The sequence below is a fragment of the Caloenas nicobarica genome, chromosome 16, assembly GCF_036013445.1.
Source record: "Caloenas nicobarica isolate bCalNic1 chromosome 16, bCalNic1.hap1, whole genome shotgun sequence".
Taxonomy (NCBI): domain Eukaryota; kingdom Metazoa; phylum Chordata; class Aves; order Columbiformes; family Columbidae; genus Caloenas; species Caloenas nicobarica.
The window spans coordinates 12,670,768-12,688,484 of NC_088260.1; the positions used below are offsets into that span (position 1 = coordinate 12,670,768).

Consider the following 17,717-nt stretch of genomic DNA (forward strand, 5'->3'; position numbering starts at 1 on the left):
GGGGGCGGCGCGGGGTGGGGGAGTTTGGGGGGGGGACGCTGTGTGGATGGGGGGGCAGTGGGAGATGTGTGGGACTGGGGGGGCAGTGGGAGATGGGGGGACAGTGGGGGACTGGGGGGGCAGTGGGGGACTGGGGGGGCAGGGGGAGATGGGGGGCAGTGAGGGAACTGAGGAAAGCGTGGGACAGTGGGACTTGTGGGACACAGAGGGTTTGTGTAGTGGGACATTCTGTTATCTACGGATGGTGTGGGAGCTTGACAGGACAGCACAGGGATGGAGGGACAGTGTGGGGATGCAGGTGACATGAGATGGAGGGGACCACATGGGGATGCAGGTGACAGTGTGGGATGCAGGTGACAACATGGGATGGAGGGGACCATGTGGGGACGCAGGTGACAGTGTGGGATGGAGGGGACAGTGTGGGGATGCAGGGGGCAATGTGGGATGGAGGGGACAGTGTGGGGACGCAGGTGACCGTGTGGGATGGAGGGGACAGTGTGGGGACGCGGGGGACAATGTGGGATGGAGGGGACAGTGCGGGGACGCAGGGGACAATGTGGGATGGCGGGGACTCTGTGGGGATGCAGGTGACAACATGGGACGGAGGGGACCCTGTGGGGATGCAGGTGATAACATGGGATGGAGGGGACCGTGTGGGGACGTGGGTGACAGTGTGTGATGGAGGGGACAATGTGGGATGGAGGGGACCATGTGGGATGGAGAGGTCAATGTGGGATGGAGGTGACCGGCTGGGGACGCAGGTGATAGTGTGGGATGGAGAGGACAGTGTAGGGATGCAGGTGACAACGTGGGATGGAAGGGACCGTGTGGGGACGTGGGTGACAGTGTGGGATGGAGGGGACAGTGTGGGGATGCAGGGGACAACGTGGGATGGAAGGGACCATGTGGGGACACAGATGACAGTGTGGGGAGGCAGGTGACAATGTGGGATGGAGGGGACCGGCTGGGGACGCAGGTGACAGCGTGGGATGCAGGGGACAGTGTGGGATGCAGGTGACAGTGTGGAGATGCAGAGGGCAGTGAGGGGATTACACACAGCTCGAGGGGATTTCATCACCCAAAGCATTACCGATTCTGATCACATTTTGGGTGGCCGAGGCAGGACTGCACAGCCCCCAGGCACTCACCCAGGGGGACGCGGAGCCCCCTCAGCCATTAGGGCGCAGGAGTTGGGCTGGGACCCCCAGGCAGGACTCCCCATCACACATCCAGTCCTGGGATGGCAGCAGGGGCTCCCTGTGGGGCAGGAATCGCCCCAAAGTGGTTCATTTCTTTTCCACCTGGGCATGGAGGCTGCTGCCACCTTCTTAGCAGGTCACCCTGGTATTGCAAAGGGCTCCAAGGAGACTCTCCTGGGGCTCAGCACCTTCCCAGCCCGTCTGCCCTCCCCGGAGCAGCCCTGCATCCCGCTACAGCGGAAGCTCCTGCTCTGCAGCCCCTCACCGCACCCCAGGGAGGTCCCGCAAGTTCAAATGGTTGTTTTGGAGGGAAAACAAACCTTATGTGGAGTTTCTACAGACAGGAAACCCTCTTCAAAACGAGGCAGTTCGTGTTTTTCCTGGAATCCAAAATGCCTGTTCATTAATTTGGGTTCTGTAACCAGCATGGGCAGCAACAAGCTGCAAAGGAGAAAAAACAGCAAGTGGCCTCTGATGATGCTGAATGGCATCGGCTGGAGGTGGGTGTGAGGGTGGAGGTACTTGGGCACGAGCTGCCTAGAGCAAGGGCCACAGGTTTTAGCACGTTCACCAGTGCCCAGCTGTTTGATTTTACACAGACAAGTATCGCTTACCTGTTTTATTTCGCCAAGCGCTTCACAGAAGTTGCGCTGAAGACTCAAACACTCGCAGCTTTTCCGCTCGGCAGCTGGACCGCTCAGCGGTTGGGTTTCGCCGCCATTTGAAATGCAGATTTTAAGCAACAAGGTGAGTTGACGCTGGAAAGCTCTGGGGCTGTGGGGGCTGCAGGAGGTGGCGGCTGCGATTCGGGGAGGTGAATCTTCCCGGGGAGGCGCGATGGCCGCGGTGCGGGGCAGGACCGGCCAACGCAGTGGCTGCAAGAAACGGGCAGACTGGGGCCTGTCATCCGATGGGAGAACAACGTGTCTCTGCGCCTCCTCTGTGGGCAGTTGCCCCCTCGGTGGTGACTCCTCAGCTTTTCTGGGGGCGCGTTTTCCCCCGTGTGGCCACCCAGGCTGGCCATGGCTGGGAGGAGACCGAGGGATTCCCACCAGAGCCCGAGCACCCGCGCAGGACTCTGCCCTCCGCACCAGCGGCTCTCCCAGGCCGGGCTGTGGCCCCCTGGCCTCTCGCAGGTCCCTTGGCCTCCATCGATCCCTCGTGTGCCCCAAAACCGCGGACGGCCTCCTCACTCACACCCGCCCCGGGCCCACAAAATGGCGGCCGGCGGCGCCTGTCAGCCGGGCCCGGAGGAACCTTCGTGCGGCGGAACGCGCGGGAGCGGGGGCTGGTTTCCGTGCGGGCCGGCGGGAGGCTGGGCCGGGCCCGGCCCCGCCGCCATGGCCGAGGGCTCGGCGGAGCTGGAGCTGTTCCGCCGCCGGTGGCGGGAGGAGCTGGCGGGGGGCGCCAAGCGGCGGCGGCGGGAGGCGGCGGCGGAGCCCGGGAGCCGCCGCAGCGCGGAGCCGCCCGAGCCGGCCTACCTGGCGCTGGCCCGCGGCCTGCTGGACGGCGGCGCCCCGGCCGGCCCGGCCCCGCGCAGCCCCGCCGAGCAGCCCGCGGGGGACGGAGGCGGCGACGGCGACGACCTGTTGGGGCAGCTCATTCGGGACCTGGTAGGGCTGGCGGTGCTGGGGCGGGAGCCGGGGGGGTTTGTGGGTTTGGAGCCGGGGGGGTTTGTGGGTTTGGAGCCGGGGGGGCCGCTGTGAGGGGAGCGGAGCGGTGGCCTCATTCATGGGGATCAGTATGGAAAGGGGGAGTGTCAGGAGGATGCAGCCAGGCTCTTCTGGGTGACAACCATGACAGGACAAGGGGCAATGGGTACAAACTGGAACACAGGAGGTTCCACTTAAAGATGAGAAGAAACTTCTTCCCGGTGAGGGTGCCAGAGCCTGGCCCAGGCTGCCCAGGGAGGCTGTGGAGTCTCCTTCTCTGCAGACATTCCAACCCGCCTGGACACCTTCTGTGTAACCTCATCTGGGTGTTTCTGCTCCGGCGGGGGGTTGGACTGGATGAGCTTTCGAGGTCCCTTCCAACCCCTGACATTCTGCGGTTCTGGGATCCGTGAAGGGCCCAGTTGTGCCTCAGCCCTGGGATGGGGCGAGTTCTGGGTTCCCATGAGCTTGTTTGTAGCCTCAGCTTCTGATATGTTTCATCTTTTCTTCTCGTGAGATTTTTTTTTTTCTCTTAAATAGTTTGTTGCTTATTCAGGCTATTCAGTGCAGGTGTGGTAATTAAGGACATCCTGCCTTATGACGCAGCAGCATAGTAAGAAAACAAGTGTTAATTCTTTAAATAAAGGAGTTAATTTGGAAATAGTCTTAAATACAGTTCTGAACCAGATAAAAGTTATTTTGGTAAATCCTCTATATTCAATAGAGATTTTATTTACAGGAAAACTAGGGGGGAAACCCATTTTCTTGCTTTTCACTAACCGAACTGTGACTAATTACTCTTTGCTTAAAAAAAAAATTAAAAGGAACAGATTAGATTTCTGTCTGCAAGGCACAAATTAATCCGTTTACAGAATTAGTTCTCCATTAGCACACGGGAGCCCCAGTCAGTCTCAGAGGGGGTGGTGGTATTTGAGTTTTGGATTCATTCCAGTACTTTGAGAACAGGCTGGTGCTGACTTAACGTCACCGTTTGGTTTGCAGGGGTGAGCAATGAGCTAAAGACAAACTGTGGGAGTTTTGGGCATGTACGAAGGGAAGACCTTGATCTGTCTCTAATGTTAAGGTTTCATTAGAGTGGAATTAGTGTGAGCCGTTGCTTGTGCTTTGTCACAGGCTTGTACTTACAGTTTGACTCTTAGCAGGTTAGTTTACTCTTACTATTACTATTTAGTTTACTCTTTACTCTTAGCAGGCTAGTTAAAAAAAAACTATATAGTTGTTTGTTCTCTTTTTTTCCTCATTTTTTTCATGAGAGCGCTGTCAGTCTTGACTGTTGTGTCTGTATCTATCAATAAGCAGCCTGTCCTTCCGATGATAACTTTTTGCAGACAGAGCAGGTTCTGCTGGTTGGATGCGAGTCAGCTCTGATTTGGAAGCGATATAGTCATAGTGGTGCTGTGCCCCAGCTCATAAAGCCCGGAGCTAATTAGCCTTGCCGAATGGCTTGTCTTATTTGTTTGGGTTCTGCGGCTCCTGGATCCGAGCGGCTTCACATCTGGCCAGCTCGGGATCTGCCTGCGTGTGGCCGCGGAGATGTGCTCTCAGAGCTCCTGTTATCTTTGTCTTTGGTGTCCCCTTTGGAAACAGATGCAATTTGAAGCACGTGAAAGCAAATCCACAGCAGGGAGCGGAGCCAGTGGTCCTTACGCAGAGGGAAAAGGAGCCGTTTGTGCTGGAAAACTGCAGACAAGAAGGGAAGGGAGCGGGAATGTTGACTGCAGGTCTGGCTTGAGTAACTTTAGAACAAACACAAGGTTCCAGTGTTTGTACATTAGTGCTGTCTTCCTAAAAAGGCCTAATGGGAAAATTGCACATATTTGTGCTTTCTAAACATTTACCTAGTGTAGAATACCTTTTGCTGTAAAAACTTTCACGCAGCTGTACTATACAATGGTTTCCTTGTGTAACTGTGCTTTAAATAAATCCTGCCTTGCCTGTTTTTGCAGCTTCATTGGCATGTCCAGGTTTAAATGAGACAGGAATAGCTGTAGAAGAGACCTACAAAGAAATAAAGGTCTCGGGGCCGGAGAAGTGCCAAGAGGCAGGGGATGATCCTGGTTTGGGATCTGCCTGATTTCCTGAGGACAAACAGTGGACACAGGTTTTAACTGAGCAGCTGGGTTTGTGCATGAGGATTGATGGGGAGTGATCAGGTGTTTGGTACACAAACCAGGGAAAAACGCTCGAGAGCGAAACTTCAGAATAGGTGGCATAGAAATGGTCAAAATGGGCTGATTTTTGTACTCTATTATATACTATAACAATTTAGAACATCCAGACAGAAATGGGAGAGAAGACAAATCTTGATAACTGCAGGAAGATGATTTAATAATTATGTTGTTAAAACAGACAGAAAAGCTTCTAGAAGAAATGTATCTGTGCATTTAGCTGTTAGATTAGAGTGATGGATTCTTTGGTTTTATTTTTTTGGGGGTACTTAATCAGTTGAAGTAGCAATTCTTTCAGCACATTTAATCTTAAAAAGGCATTTATATCTTACTAATTAAAGACAGAAACAAACTGTAACATCATCCTCATTCAGCTTTATATAAAACATTAGTTTATTTTTCTTCATCTGCATTTGAAAGTGAAATTAATAATGGGCGTATGTCTTCAAAGCGCTTAGTTATTTGGTCTTTCTGATGCTGAAACTTTAGAAAGACTTTTCTTACTAGAACTTGTGTCTTGTCTTTCTCTGCCATCTGACTATAGATAAGTCTTGTAGTTCTTGACTTGCTTTAAACTCCGCTTGGCCATGTAAAATTCTTTACCTGACATGGCTCAGAGAAAACGAAGAGCAGTTCGGGTACCTTCACACCAGTGTGGTCTGTCTGATGTTGTGCAGTTATGGGATGGAGAGACAGAATTACTCCTTCATTTTGATGGAAATGAGGTGGCACTGAAGATACAACATCCTTTCTTCGTACTATGGGAACTTTTGCCACTACCTAGCCATGCATTAAAGAAGCCTAACAAATGATTTTCTCTTTTTTCTTTTCAGAATGAAATAAATGAGGTTCCGTTCTTTGATATCCAGCTGCCTTATGAGCTGGCACTGAAGATATTCCAGTACCTGGGCAAGACTGAATTGGGAAGGTGTGCTCAGGTCAGTGCTGCTGACAGTTTGCATCTCTGATACGATGTAAAATTGGCAGAAATAGTCAAGAAACAGGCACCTTGATGCAGGGAAAATGTGTGGTAGCCCTAGTAGCTCAGCTGATTGTGCTTTTACTTATTGGAAATACTTCCAAAGCTGAATATTGAAAAAATAATAATAAGTGAGCTGGATTTATAGCTTGCAGTTGAGTTAAATAAAACATTTGTGGCTTGGACAAAAGCGAAGCCGTCAAATTTAAAGTAACTACTTGCAAAGATCTTTTGATTCAAGTGAATGTATTTAGAAACAAGTGAGCGTCTTGCTGGAATATTTAGAACTCGGTACTCTGCAGAGTTAAAGGCATGGCAACAAAGCTCTTCCCCCTCACTTTTCAGTGTGCGACTTGAACTGTAGAAGTTGTCTGTGGTAATATCATGTGAGAATAAATTCTTACATGACACCGATTTCCTCCTCCCCCCCACAAAGGGTTTATATTTTTTTTTGGTGATAGTTTAAGATAATGCTTTCACCAGCATGTGCTCAGACATGGTCTGTAATTTACGTGTAGCTGTAAACTGCCTGTTTCTTTAGGTAGCTTTACTAACTTAGACACTCGCACACACCTGACTACACTTAGGAGGGTTCAGCCCACACTATTTAGCCTCTTTATCTCCTTTCTTCACACATTGAATGATTAACTTCCTCTCTGAATGAGTCTGTAAAGCTAACTTAATTGGCAAGTGCTGATTACCCTGCGAAATAGAGTGGAATATTGAGGATATTCTCCCACGGCCACTATTTAGTGTTTCAGGCTGGTGTTCATTGAATTCTTACATATAAAGGACATCTTGCAGCTTCACAAAAATCCAGCCAAAACCATTCCTTGTGTTACACTCCAATCACGTCCTGGACTGTTTGTCAGATGAAAAAAAAAGATAACATGTAAAAATTGAAAAGTGACAGCGTGTAGCTTTGTGGATAGTAAATGAGACACCAAGTGGCACATGCATTGAAAAGAAATTGGGCTTTTTATGTCCAATATGAGCAAGTTATTGTGTTAAATAGCTACAGGTGGTTATTGCTTAAATCTTTGACTTTCTAATACCCTTTAGGAACAAGAGCTGTTGGAAAGGGAACTAATTCCCTTTGCAGGGCTTCTGTTGTGGAGGGAAAAAAAATCTTAGAGGTTATTTTTTGGTGCTGTCCAGGAGACTGAAGCTTTCAGATATGCTCGAGTTTCTGTCATTTGAGGTAGAGATACACGATCAGTCAGGGCCGCATCCCATGAAAGAGAACAGGTTTGCCTTTTTCAGGTGGATACTTTAAGGCGATTCTTTCTCAGCTGATGAGTTTACCTCGTGGCATAGTAAAGAGATTGACTGATGAAGGGCTGCTCCTTTTCTCTGTGCTGGGGCTGCACTTCATTTCTCTCTCGCTCACTTTGCTTTTTAACTTGACACTGTTCTCATAAGGTGTGTTTAACACTGAGAAAATTTTCCACGTTTCTCATTCGCCTCCCCAGACTGAGTCAGCTGGTTCTACATGGCAGCTCACAGGTAGCTGAGCAAATGCCCGATGTTTTACAAGGCTTTCCCAATGAAATGAATATCAAATGCTTTTAGTGCACAACTGGCTTCTCTTTTAAGCGTTCAAATAAAAAGCAAAGCAATAAAAACAAGTACCATTTTCATTTTTCTCTTGGTGATTTTGGTTTTTTTGGGGAAGCCTCCTCCTCTGTTAAGTGGAAAGCCCTGCTGCTTTATGGTGATGTCGTAGAAAGGTTTTTTTATTCAGGCGCCTTGGGATTTTAGTGAAATTGGGCCTGTTAGTGGAATTGGCATCATGAACCATGTGAGTGCCTTTGGAGAAAACCTGTTTGCTTATTGGTAACCAAATAATAGTAAAGTAGCCTGACTGTGGAGCCTCTTTGAGATTTAATCACATCACAGGCTGCCTCGGAGAACTTTAATTTCACCCTGATATTTCCCCCCACCCTCAGCTTTTCTTTGATTTTTTTGGAATTAGTACTATAAAACACAAACTATCTGTGATGAGCAGGTTTGAGAACAATCTCTCCTTCCTCATCGTGATGGAGAGGGAAGAGAAAAACAATCGCTTGGGACACCACAAGTGTGACAAATTGAAACGCATCAGGGCTTCTTGGGTTATTTGGAGCTGATCCTGCAGATATGTACAATTAACTGGCCTTTAGACTCTCAGCTTTGTGATAAGGTGATGTGTCTTATCTATGAACTTCTCCATATACAGTTGTCACTGCTTGCTAGTAAATACCAGAGACTGCAGAAATTGCATTTTGTGGTGCGAAATACTTCTCGACACTATCTACTGAATCTCTCGACGGTATGTACTGAATCTTGGCGATGCTAAGGCAGTTTTATTTCTGAGCAAATCAGTGGGAAATTGCCTTGAACTGTTCGCGTTTTCATCTGAGAGATGGTTTAGAAATGTTTACCAACACACCACTTGTGTATGTATCTAGGACAAGGGAGCCTGTTTCTAGGAATTTAAGAATTAATTGTCTTGCATAGATCAAGAATTTCAGATGTTTTCCTCTAGAGCTTCTGGCATTGTCAAACTTTTAGTGTTTATACTTTTAAAAATAGAAACTGTAATGTGTTTTTTGAGCATACTTTTGCATCAAGGTTGTATATGGGTAAAACTAATCATCCATCCTCCTCGTAGAGAGAGAGCAGAGCAACGGGTGGATCAGGGTATCCTGGGCTCAGGATGAGATGTAAAATGACATTATGGCTGTAACTTGAAAAGATGAGCAGCTTCCACCTGGTAAATATGCATCTGAATAGCTTCAGATTAAATACTGTTTGGTGCTGCGTATTGTACTGAATTGGAAGTCCAGATATTTTGAATTGAGGCTCCAGGCTTCAGCGAATGAACCTTGAATATGTCTTTGTGTGACTAGGGGAGAAAATAAACCTCACAAAACAAAGACAGTTTATCAGATGGAGAGAGATGAATAAACCTTCAGTAGGATTTGAGCCAGTTGATTTAGAGAGGATTAGAAGAAATTTAGGATTTGATGGAAGAGGTGGGTTTATTTATTTATTTATTTATTTTCCTGGGGACAAAAAAGTCCCCCGAAGGCAAAACCAAATAGCAAAACCTGTGTCAGCAAAAGCCTTTGAAGTCCTTCAGAGCATTATTACTTGCTGAACTCTAAGATACAAAACTATCCCTGTGTGGAGCTCAGGGGAAACCAAAGTTTCTTTGTTGAGAGCTGCAGTAAAAAGATAACAGGAAAACTAAAGACGAAATTGAACTGGGGACTCTAAACCTATAAACGACCCTGTAAGGTGTTGTCATTGATTGTTGCTGGAGTTTCTACATAGTGTAGATTTGGAAATAATTCTGTTCATTGTTTATTAAGAGCTTTGCGCATCTCGGCGACTCCCCAACCAGCAGAACGTACGGGTGCGTATCAATAAAGCCGTAACGCTCCGGCTTTCGGGGCCTCACCTGGAACTCTTAAGTCAAGCAGATCTAATAAAGCTGACTCCGAGCCAAAGCCCGGTTTTAATGCGGCGGCTCACAGTGGCGCTGTAAAGCGAAATGCTTGAGACACTTTTATTAGAGGTTTCTTGCAGCTGGGGCTCGCTCAGTGGGGCTTTTACAGGGGCTCCTCGTGCCAGTTTTGGTGCATTAAGAAAAGGCTGCGTTAGGGACCCTTTGGAAATTCATGCTTGTAAAGCAGCAGGATTCGGTGTAATTTGATTAAAAAAAAATCATAATAGGATAGGATCTTTATTCCCCTTGAACGTTTGTTACTGAAAGTCGAAAAGGCACTCTAAATTTGATGTAGTCCCCCCCTTTTTTTTATTACTGTCTTTGTAAAATGCTTTTAAGACCTTGAAACTAGAAGGATCTGTACAACATTGTCTGTTTTGGCAAACTCCAAAGGTGTGCATGATTGCTTTTTTTTTTTTTTTTTTTTTTTAAGGAAGGCAAAAGCTGCTGTAGTTTGGCTTTGTTTGTTTGTGCATGTGTCTGTCCCCCCCATCCCCTCGGTGGCCGCCGAACGTGCTGCTGTGACCGGAGGGGACAGAGGACAGAGGTGCCGTCGCTGCCCACCGGGCTTGACCGGCGGCTCCGCTCCTGCACAACAGCTGCTTTTTTGTGTGTGTCAGCAAAAGGCTGGGTGTTTCTTCTTTATTTTTCCTTCTTTGAGCAATAATGTATGGATTTATGTTACTCTAAAAGCAAATTGAGAGCAAATTCCCCACTAAACTGTTCCGGTTTGAAATTTGGATTGCCTTTTTTTTTTTTACTTTTCACCTTTCTGAGTGTTCCCCTATAGGGACAGGAGCATTAAGCGCTGCTTTTTTTTATTACAGGATGATGTATAATGCTCGAGAAGACTCAGTGCTGTTTCTATCACTTGTAAGGCAGCTACGATTGCCCTACCCAGGTTGTTTTCTTTGTCTGCTGATGGAAGGGGATTGTATGTCTGGTAGTTTGGATCTAGGTCTTTTGTTGAATAACTAGAATATTAGCTTTGCTGGACTTGGATATTCTTGTTTGTGAGCTGCTCTTATATGTCAATATCAAATCTGTCAAAAGTATGAAGGTTACTCAGTCCACCAGAATTTTTTCTCCCATATTATTATTATTTTTTTTTCTTTGGAAGGAACAGATCATGAGATCCATCTTATGATGCAATTCTTGATTCCTAGCGGGTTGTTGGTTTTTGAGAGCAGGGATGACAGACGTGTGTTGTTACAGCAAGACCAACAGGCAACACGACGTAAAGGAGACGGCTGGAACCTTCGGAGAGTTTTCCAGGGGACATCTGGCCGTTTGCACTGTCCCAATTTGGGGACGACAGAGCGTGCGAGGAGGTTTGGGACCACGTGCACAAGATGTTTTTTGAATTTACTGTGACCCAGTGAGACCTGTAAAACACAGGGCTGCGCTGATGGGGGATTTCTGGATCTCAGCTCCCGTCTCCCTGCAATTTCGGCTGACTAGTCAGTCTTGGCCCGATGCTGCGTTAGATTTAGCAGACTAAGGCGTGCGCTTCCAAATCGTCACATGCAATATTTTACAGATCATGTTACAAACTCGGAGATCGCTTCATTTATTTAAGGCAGGGGTGTTGTTTCCCTAACCTCTCGGTAAACCTCACTGCACGCTGTGTTTCTCCAGCCCCTTGTGTTCTGCAGGGACTTCTTCCAAATCTGTACCAGCCAACAGGACCTCATAATTTCACTATTCCCCGTGATATATAATTTTGTGAAGCTATAATTTCAGTATTCCCCACGATATATAATTTTGTGAAGCTATACTTTGTATTTGAAAGCTGTAGTTTTAAGAAGTCTGAAGCAAGGTGTGCACAGTAATGTTAAAATACGAAGGAGATTGATGTTATAAAACAGAGAACAGGTAATATTTCACCTTTCACCTCCCTGTGCTGTGTTGTATCTGTGCGTAAATGTGGAATGAATGGCAAGGAAACACGGAGATGTGGTCTTGTGAGCTGGTATCGATGGGAGACCTGGATTCTTGGTATAATCTTGGGACTGAAATGGGCATTAGATGCTTAATTGCAAGTTGCTAAAAAATGATGTCAGTCTGAGGTGGGTTTTCATAATCCTTTGGAAACGGTGTAGAATTGATTGCTGCTTTCATCGGTAGCAGTTTTCATTGGTTACATCTGTTTTTTTTTTTTTTTTAAATTAAGAATAACAGAGAACAAATGCTGCTTAAGTTGGCTCTTACCTCTTGAATCTTTAATTCGAAGCCCACAATTGATTATGATGAAGCTGTTCTCTCTGAAATGGACGGCAACTTGAGGCTACTTGAAAAACGTAATAATTCATTCCTATTTATGCACGCTGTAATACAATAGGTTATAAATCACCAATGTCATACACCTAATCAGGCATTGTCAGTAGGAATTTAGAGATATAGTGCTGTGATCTGAGAGTTTTTCTTGGCTACAAATATGAAAATAAATTCATATTTTTGCTCTAAACTTTCAATGCTGTCTTAATTGTTTTCTTGCTTTATTTCCTTCAAGATTTTATAATACACTGACATTTCGAGTTGGTGGCGTGGCCATTACTCACTGGTGTCCATGTCAAGTTTTAGTGGAGTAGACTCGTTTTTTTTCCAAAAGAAGCCATAGAAAACAAGTATTTTGTTAAAAGGGTTTGGTGGTTTTTTTTCCATACTGTCAGTAGTGTATTTGTTTAGGTAAGAATTTAGTCTCAGTGCAGGCCTGTATTGTTTCGTATGCGTATATTTCAGATGTTACTCAAATAACTTTAAGTGTAATTTTTACTTTAACTTTGTGCTATATATATGTATAAATATATATATATTTATATATATATTTATATAAAAATTTGATTTCTAGGTCAGCAGGACATGGAAAATACTCGCAGAAGATGAAGTGTTGTGGTACCGGTTGTGCCAGCAGGAGGGATACCTGTTAGATACGAGCATCTCGGACCGTTCCTGCTGGAAACTCGTCCTCAGGAACTGCCGTGCCAGAGAGCGCGCTCTGAAAACCAACTGGAAGGTAAAAGGGAATTTATTCTTTTTAACGGGATCCAGGTACTGCAGAAAAATGGGAACCTGGTTCGAGCAAGCAATAGCGAAAAGCTGGTGTTTGGTGTTACAGCTTTTTGCCAGTTGAGAAGGTAAAGCAGCTGAAGGATTGATGAGGCTTTGCCCAAGCTGCGAAACCTTTTTTCTCCTCAATGGTTATTCTGAGAGTGAGTTTTTCTGTTTGCTCTTCTACTGCATTGACTTCAGCAAGAGATGTTTATACATCAACCATCCCTTGATGATGAGAATCAGCTTTAAAGATGAAGACTCTTTCCCTGCTCATTACATACCCCAGCTAAAAAAAAGCTTTTTTTTTTTTTTTTAATTGTTCTGATAGTTATTTCTCTACCTGCATATTATGAATGATAATGAAGAGTGCTTGCTGCTTTCTCCTTCATTTCTGCCTGTAAATATTCCAGGAGGCAAACATAAAATAGATGAGTGTTCTCTCAGCTGCTCTGCCACTTGTCAGTCGCAATAGTAAAGCTCGGAGTTTTCCAAGCAGCAGCAAATGAACTTAGTTGATGAATTTGTTGCAATTCCAACGCCCTTTCTTGTCTTTCTGTGCAGAACCGCATTGGTGCTGTGAGCCAGCTGCAGTACGAGACGGGAAAAATCCTTTGTGATGTGCATTCTTGCGATGGAGTTGTTATTGCTGGGTGAGTACGAGGTTGCATAATGTTCATTTCATCCTCGTTGTTTGAGATCTCAAGTGCTGCTTTTTAGCAAATCCAAAAGAAGCATCCCTTTGAGGAAACAAGCATGCATTTTTCTGACTGCAGTTCCTTTGTGGGTGAGGTAGATTGTCCTTAAAGTGACGGATAATGGTGGTTATCTACGAGTCATTTGAGCAGTGCAAATTTTCATTGTGCTATTCAAAAAACTATCTCACGAGCATATAATCCCGGTAAAGACAATAGTACTTTCTGATGAACTGTATCTATTTTGCTGCGGAAGCACCCAGCATGTGTTAAATATAGTAGACTGAAAAGTGCTGGTTTTATTATTTTTTCCATAAAAATCTCTTAATCACAAGGATATTCTTGTGTACTGTGGCAAGGTAACTTCAGAAGGACTGTTACTTTTCTCCATTGTAATTTAAAATAAATTTGGGGTGGTGGAAAACACCCAAAAACCAGAGGAACTCGAGCTTCTCATTTCCGAATATAAAGCTTTGTTGGGACCTTCATTTAATGTTAACTCTTCGTTGATTTAATGTTAACTATTCATTTGCTTCACACTCTTTAAATACCATTTTGAGAACCTCCCAAACTCTTGGAAGAGATTGCTGTGACTGTAAGGCTTTACTGTATTCTGCTTGGATTTTCCAGGTTCAGTAATTAGTAGCCCTCCAGAAGAAGTCATGTGAATAAATAGAAATTATATCATCATGAGGGCAGAGGACATTGTCCTTAACATCCCAGAGTTCCATATTTTATAGCAGCACTTCACGTTAATGGTGTGCTTCTGCATTGTGGGAGTAGAGAAAACTATTTATAAAAAATACTGTAAAATTAACTCATTGGTTATAAGGAAGGTGCCTTGAAATAGATTGTGTGTAGATAACTCCTATATACGTTGAAATACTTTTGGGTGCTGTTGGGCAAGTGAGAGTGGAAATCTAAACCAGCAAACGGCAGGAGGGGAATTTTAATATTTGATGGGTTTGTTGGTTTGGTATTAATTCTGCATTTGGAAGTCTCCTTTTCTGTTCTCTCTGCCATCCTATTAATTGTTGCTTCTCTTTCTCTGCTTTTCACGCGATGTTTTCGCTGCTGTAACCGTTGACTTCTTTCGTGGCCCTCTTGGGCAGTGTGTCCTGGCCTTGGCTGGGGATCTGTGCTCCTGTATCTGTTCCACTGTCTCTAATGAAACCTCCCGGATGTTTTTTTGGGGGCCAGAAACCCCATTTGTCTCCACGCTGCTGCCAACACCTCCAGCTCTTCTTTTTCTTCGCTTTCTCCATTGTATTTATATCCAAACATGTAGGAGGTAGGCAGCACAAACGTAGTTTCTAAAACATGTGTTAAGCTCGAATAGTCCATATTTTAGCTTGATGTACTATGGAAGTTTGGTTTATGCAGTTTGACACTGTCTTTTTGTGTTGGTTCCACGGTTCCTCCAATATCGCTTGATTCTTTTGATGAATTTGCTTCAGTTGTCATGGTGAAGGGAGGGGGGGAAAGAATTGAGGTTCCTGTAAGACTCATAATAGGTGAGCAGGTAAGACACCACCGAGGGAAAAGCTGCACACGCGTATCCATTAGGAAAAGTGATGTTATGGGTTTCAGTCAAATTACTTTCCGGTAATTACCCTTCTCTGAGAAAATGAATTTTAGTAATGAAGTATCTTTATTTTTGATAAAACATGGGGAAATCAGACTTTACCTGGTTAGTATATGAACTGTTTAGAATATTAGAACACAAAAATCACATTAATTCCTTTGCAGTTTACGACTTGCCCTTCACTCTGCTTTGGTAGCTCGAGGTATCCGAAAGTATCTCGTGAATTGCTGCAAGCGGAAAACTGTTCTGTGAATCTTACCCGAAAGACAATGAATTTGTTGTTCTGCCGGTGATGATCGAAGTCTGCGAGACGGTAGCACACTGTGACACCCCCCAGCAATAGCTCATGGTAAACATCAAACAAGACAGACCTAAAGTTATAACTGAAACTTCCAAGGACATTAGCAGGGTGTGCAGGGAGAGACATAATTCATTATGTGCGTTTGATAAGTTTTCAGGAAAGGTAGATTGAGGAATTTGTTGGGATTTTGTTTGTTTGTTTTTAAATCCAAACATAACCTTTTTTTTTTTTTTCTCCAGCTTATAGTATTGTACTTAATGGCATTGCGCTTGCAAATTTGTCATAAAAGTGTAATGAATCTGGTGATCAATAGCTAGCTGTTGCGTTCTTGCAGTCCTGAAGAAGTAATTTAATAGCTGAGGTTAACAGAAGTCAATTTTCTTCTCGGTATAAATATCAATTATCTGTTACATTTAATGATTATATCTCCAGTTTCACAAACACTTATGTTCTTGGCTTTACATGTGAATAATCATAGATTACAGTGACACCATGTACATAAAGCTAAACAGATGCGAGACTTGAGAAGCTGGCGATGATCTTAAAGCTAATTTTGTCTGTGGCATTTCCCGGGATTTTCAAAGCAGTGGCTTGTGGCATCATTTACCTTTCTTTCTTTTGTAGTCGGGTTGCTGCACTGGAGAAAAATAGGGCTGCTCGGTTTTTCGCAGGTTTTCTTGATGTCTGACGTTGGGGAGCAGCTGCGACGCTCTGGCTCAGCCCAGCCAGGCCAGGCAGGCGTTACACTCTGTCTTCAGAGCTGGAAACTGTGGCAGGGCGCAGCAGCTGCTCCCTGCTTCCAGGAGCTTCCACTCAGCATCTTGGAAGATCAGAGAATTGGTATGAAAATTTTAAAAAGGGGGCGGCGAGAGAAGGTTCTCTGGCAGAAATGCTGGGGCTGTGGTGTATGTGGGGTCTTGGAGCGAGCCTGGGAACAAACTGATTTGGACCTGTGCTCTGATAGACCTGGTCTTGTGTTCTTCACTATACTGCTCCAAACTCTGCTGGGACGTAGAATAATCTTTATTTTAGCTGCTGGAGAGCTTTTTCTGATCTTTCTGAGAAGGAATTTGTACAGGTTGTGGGCAGAGCGACTTAAAATAGCAGCTACAAGTGTAATACACAGAGGCACGGTTTGTCTGAACTGGTTCAGGAGCGGGTTTCTTTGTTAACTAAAAGATTAACCATTCGGGGTTAGCTCTCCCTTAGAAAAATGTACCTATTTCACGCACTCTCCTGTTTTCTCCGCGCTGCTGCCAAAGCTGGAGCCAGAAGATGGCAGAATATCAAGGACCGAAGAAGTGCAACCTGAGCTGTGAGTTGAAGGTGGCTGCGAGCGGCTCCTCTTGCTCCGAGCGGCCCGCATTTACTGCCTGACATCAGATAATTCAATCTGGCCCGCGTGCAGAGCATCTTGTGTTTATCATTAAAATTTCATCCCAGCGGTTACGATGCTTGTTTTCTGGGTCAGACCTTGAATCCCTTTTCATTTGAGACAGCGGTGTTTGTGGTTACCTCACTCCCAATCAATGTTGTATTCGCCAGCCTTTCTACAGTTACACGTCTCAAAGGAGCTTCTTTAAAGGGATATTGTCCTCCCCCCTCTCCATATTCAATTCAAATGTAGTTTCTTCTCTAAGTCAGAGTTTACTTAAAGCAATTATACGTCTGCCCGCTTGACTTTTATGAATTACTACTGATGATTAGGTTCACCGTAGCTAACACTGTCGTACGTTTGGTTTCAGTACAGAATGCCTGGATTTCTTCACCTTCTATTAAGAAAATCTTCAATATATGGGTTGTTTTGGTTTTTTTATTTTTATTTTTTTTAAGCGAGTGCATGTTCAGATAGTAAAATTGCTACTTTTTTTTTTCTTGACAGCGTTGCCATACACTGGTGGGCATTTGTAGTCAGAGATTGGGTCTTCCTGGAGATACTGATCTCGGAGCATGTATCTGGTCCTTGTTTGAAGTGCGCTCTCATTCCCCTGTGGGTCCTGTGGTGTAACATGTCTGTAACATGTTGTGAGGCCGTTTTGCTGTCTGACCGTGTGAAAATACTGACTGTGCATGTATTACACTTGCTGTGTATGTAAGTCTGACTGCATGAAATACTTAACATGTGGCTGCCCTTAAGCTGGGTGGTAAAGTTGCCTGGTGTTGGTGGCGATCATCTCGCCCCTTTAAACCGCGCCAAGTCTGCTGTGAGTCAGGGTGCTGGTTTATTGTGCATTGTTTTAACTTCTTTATGCTTGTGGAAGGGGCACCGGGGCTTTACTGGTGCCGTTGGTGGCTCTGAAAGCTTCCCGAATGAAAATACACAGAAGAGATCTACAGTCAGACCACCCCTCCAAAGGCCCAGAAATGTAAAGGTATCTGCTTTGTCTTTCTTCAGTCGTCTTTGACCGAAAAAAGAGTGGCGGACTGATACTTTAGAGTTCGCATAAATGGAGAGTTAAGGGCCAAGTCCGGTCTGGCAGATGTTGCATGGAGTCCCTGCACCCCTGACAGACTCAGCTGGGAATCAGCCCCTGGTTCTTCACTTTACATTTTAACTTCAGGCTTTTTCCTCC

General features: G+C 45.2%; 1 protein-coding gene and 1 long non-coding RNA gene across 4 annotated transcripts in view; one reads left to right on the top strand and one right to left on the bottom strand.

The window, feature by feature from the left end:
• Positions 1-572: 572 nt before the first annotated feature.
• Positions 573-2,561, bottom strand: LOC135995106 (uncharacterized). The gene is made up of 3 exons (XR_010607073.1): positions 1,814-2,561; positions 1,520-1,640; positions 573-1,257 (listed from the first exon to the last, which is right to left on the bottom strand). It is a non-coding gene; the product is annotated as an uncharacterized LOC135995106 (long non-coding RNA).
• Positions 972-17,717, top strand: part of FBXW8 (F-box and WD repeat domain containing 8) — a 52,810-nt gene continuing 36,064 nt past the window's right edge. The window contains exons 1-5 of one of the 3 annotated variants that reach the window (XM_065646155.1): positions 972-1,699; positions 1,832-1,946; positions 5,874-5,978; positions 12,364-12,528; positions 13,128-13,216. In XM_065646155.1, the coding sequence (XP_065502227.1) occupies positions 1,926-1,946; positions 5,874-5,978; positions 12,364-12,528; positions 13,128-13,216 (380 nt within the window). In that variant the 5' untranslated portion in view covers positions 972-1,699; positions 1,832-1,925. Of the gene's footprint in view, positions 1,700-1,778; positions 1,947-2,491; positions 2,813-5,873; positions 5,979-12,363; positions 12,529-13,127; positions 13,217-17,717 lie in introns of those variants that run through there. The other 2 variants (XM_065646156.1, XM_065646154.1) reach the window with 2 other exon arrangements.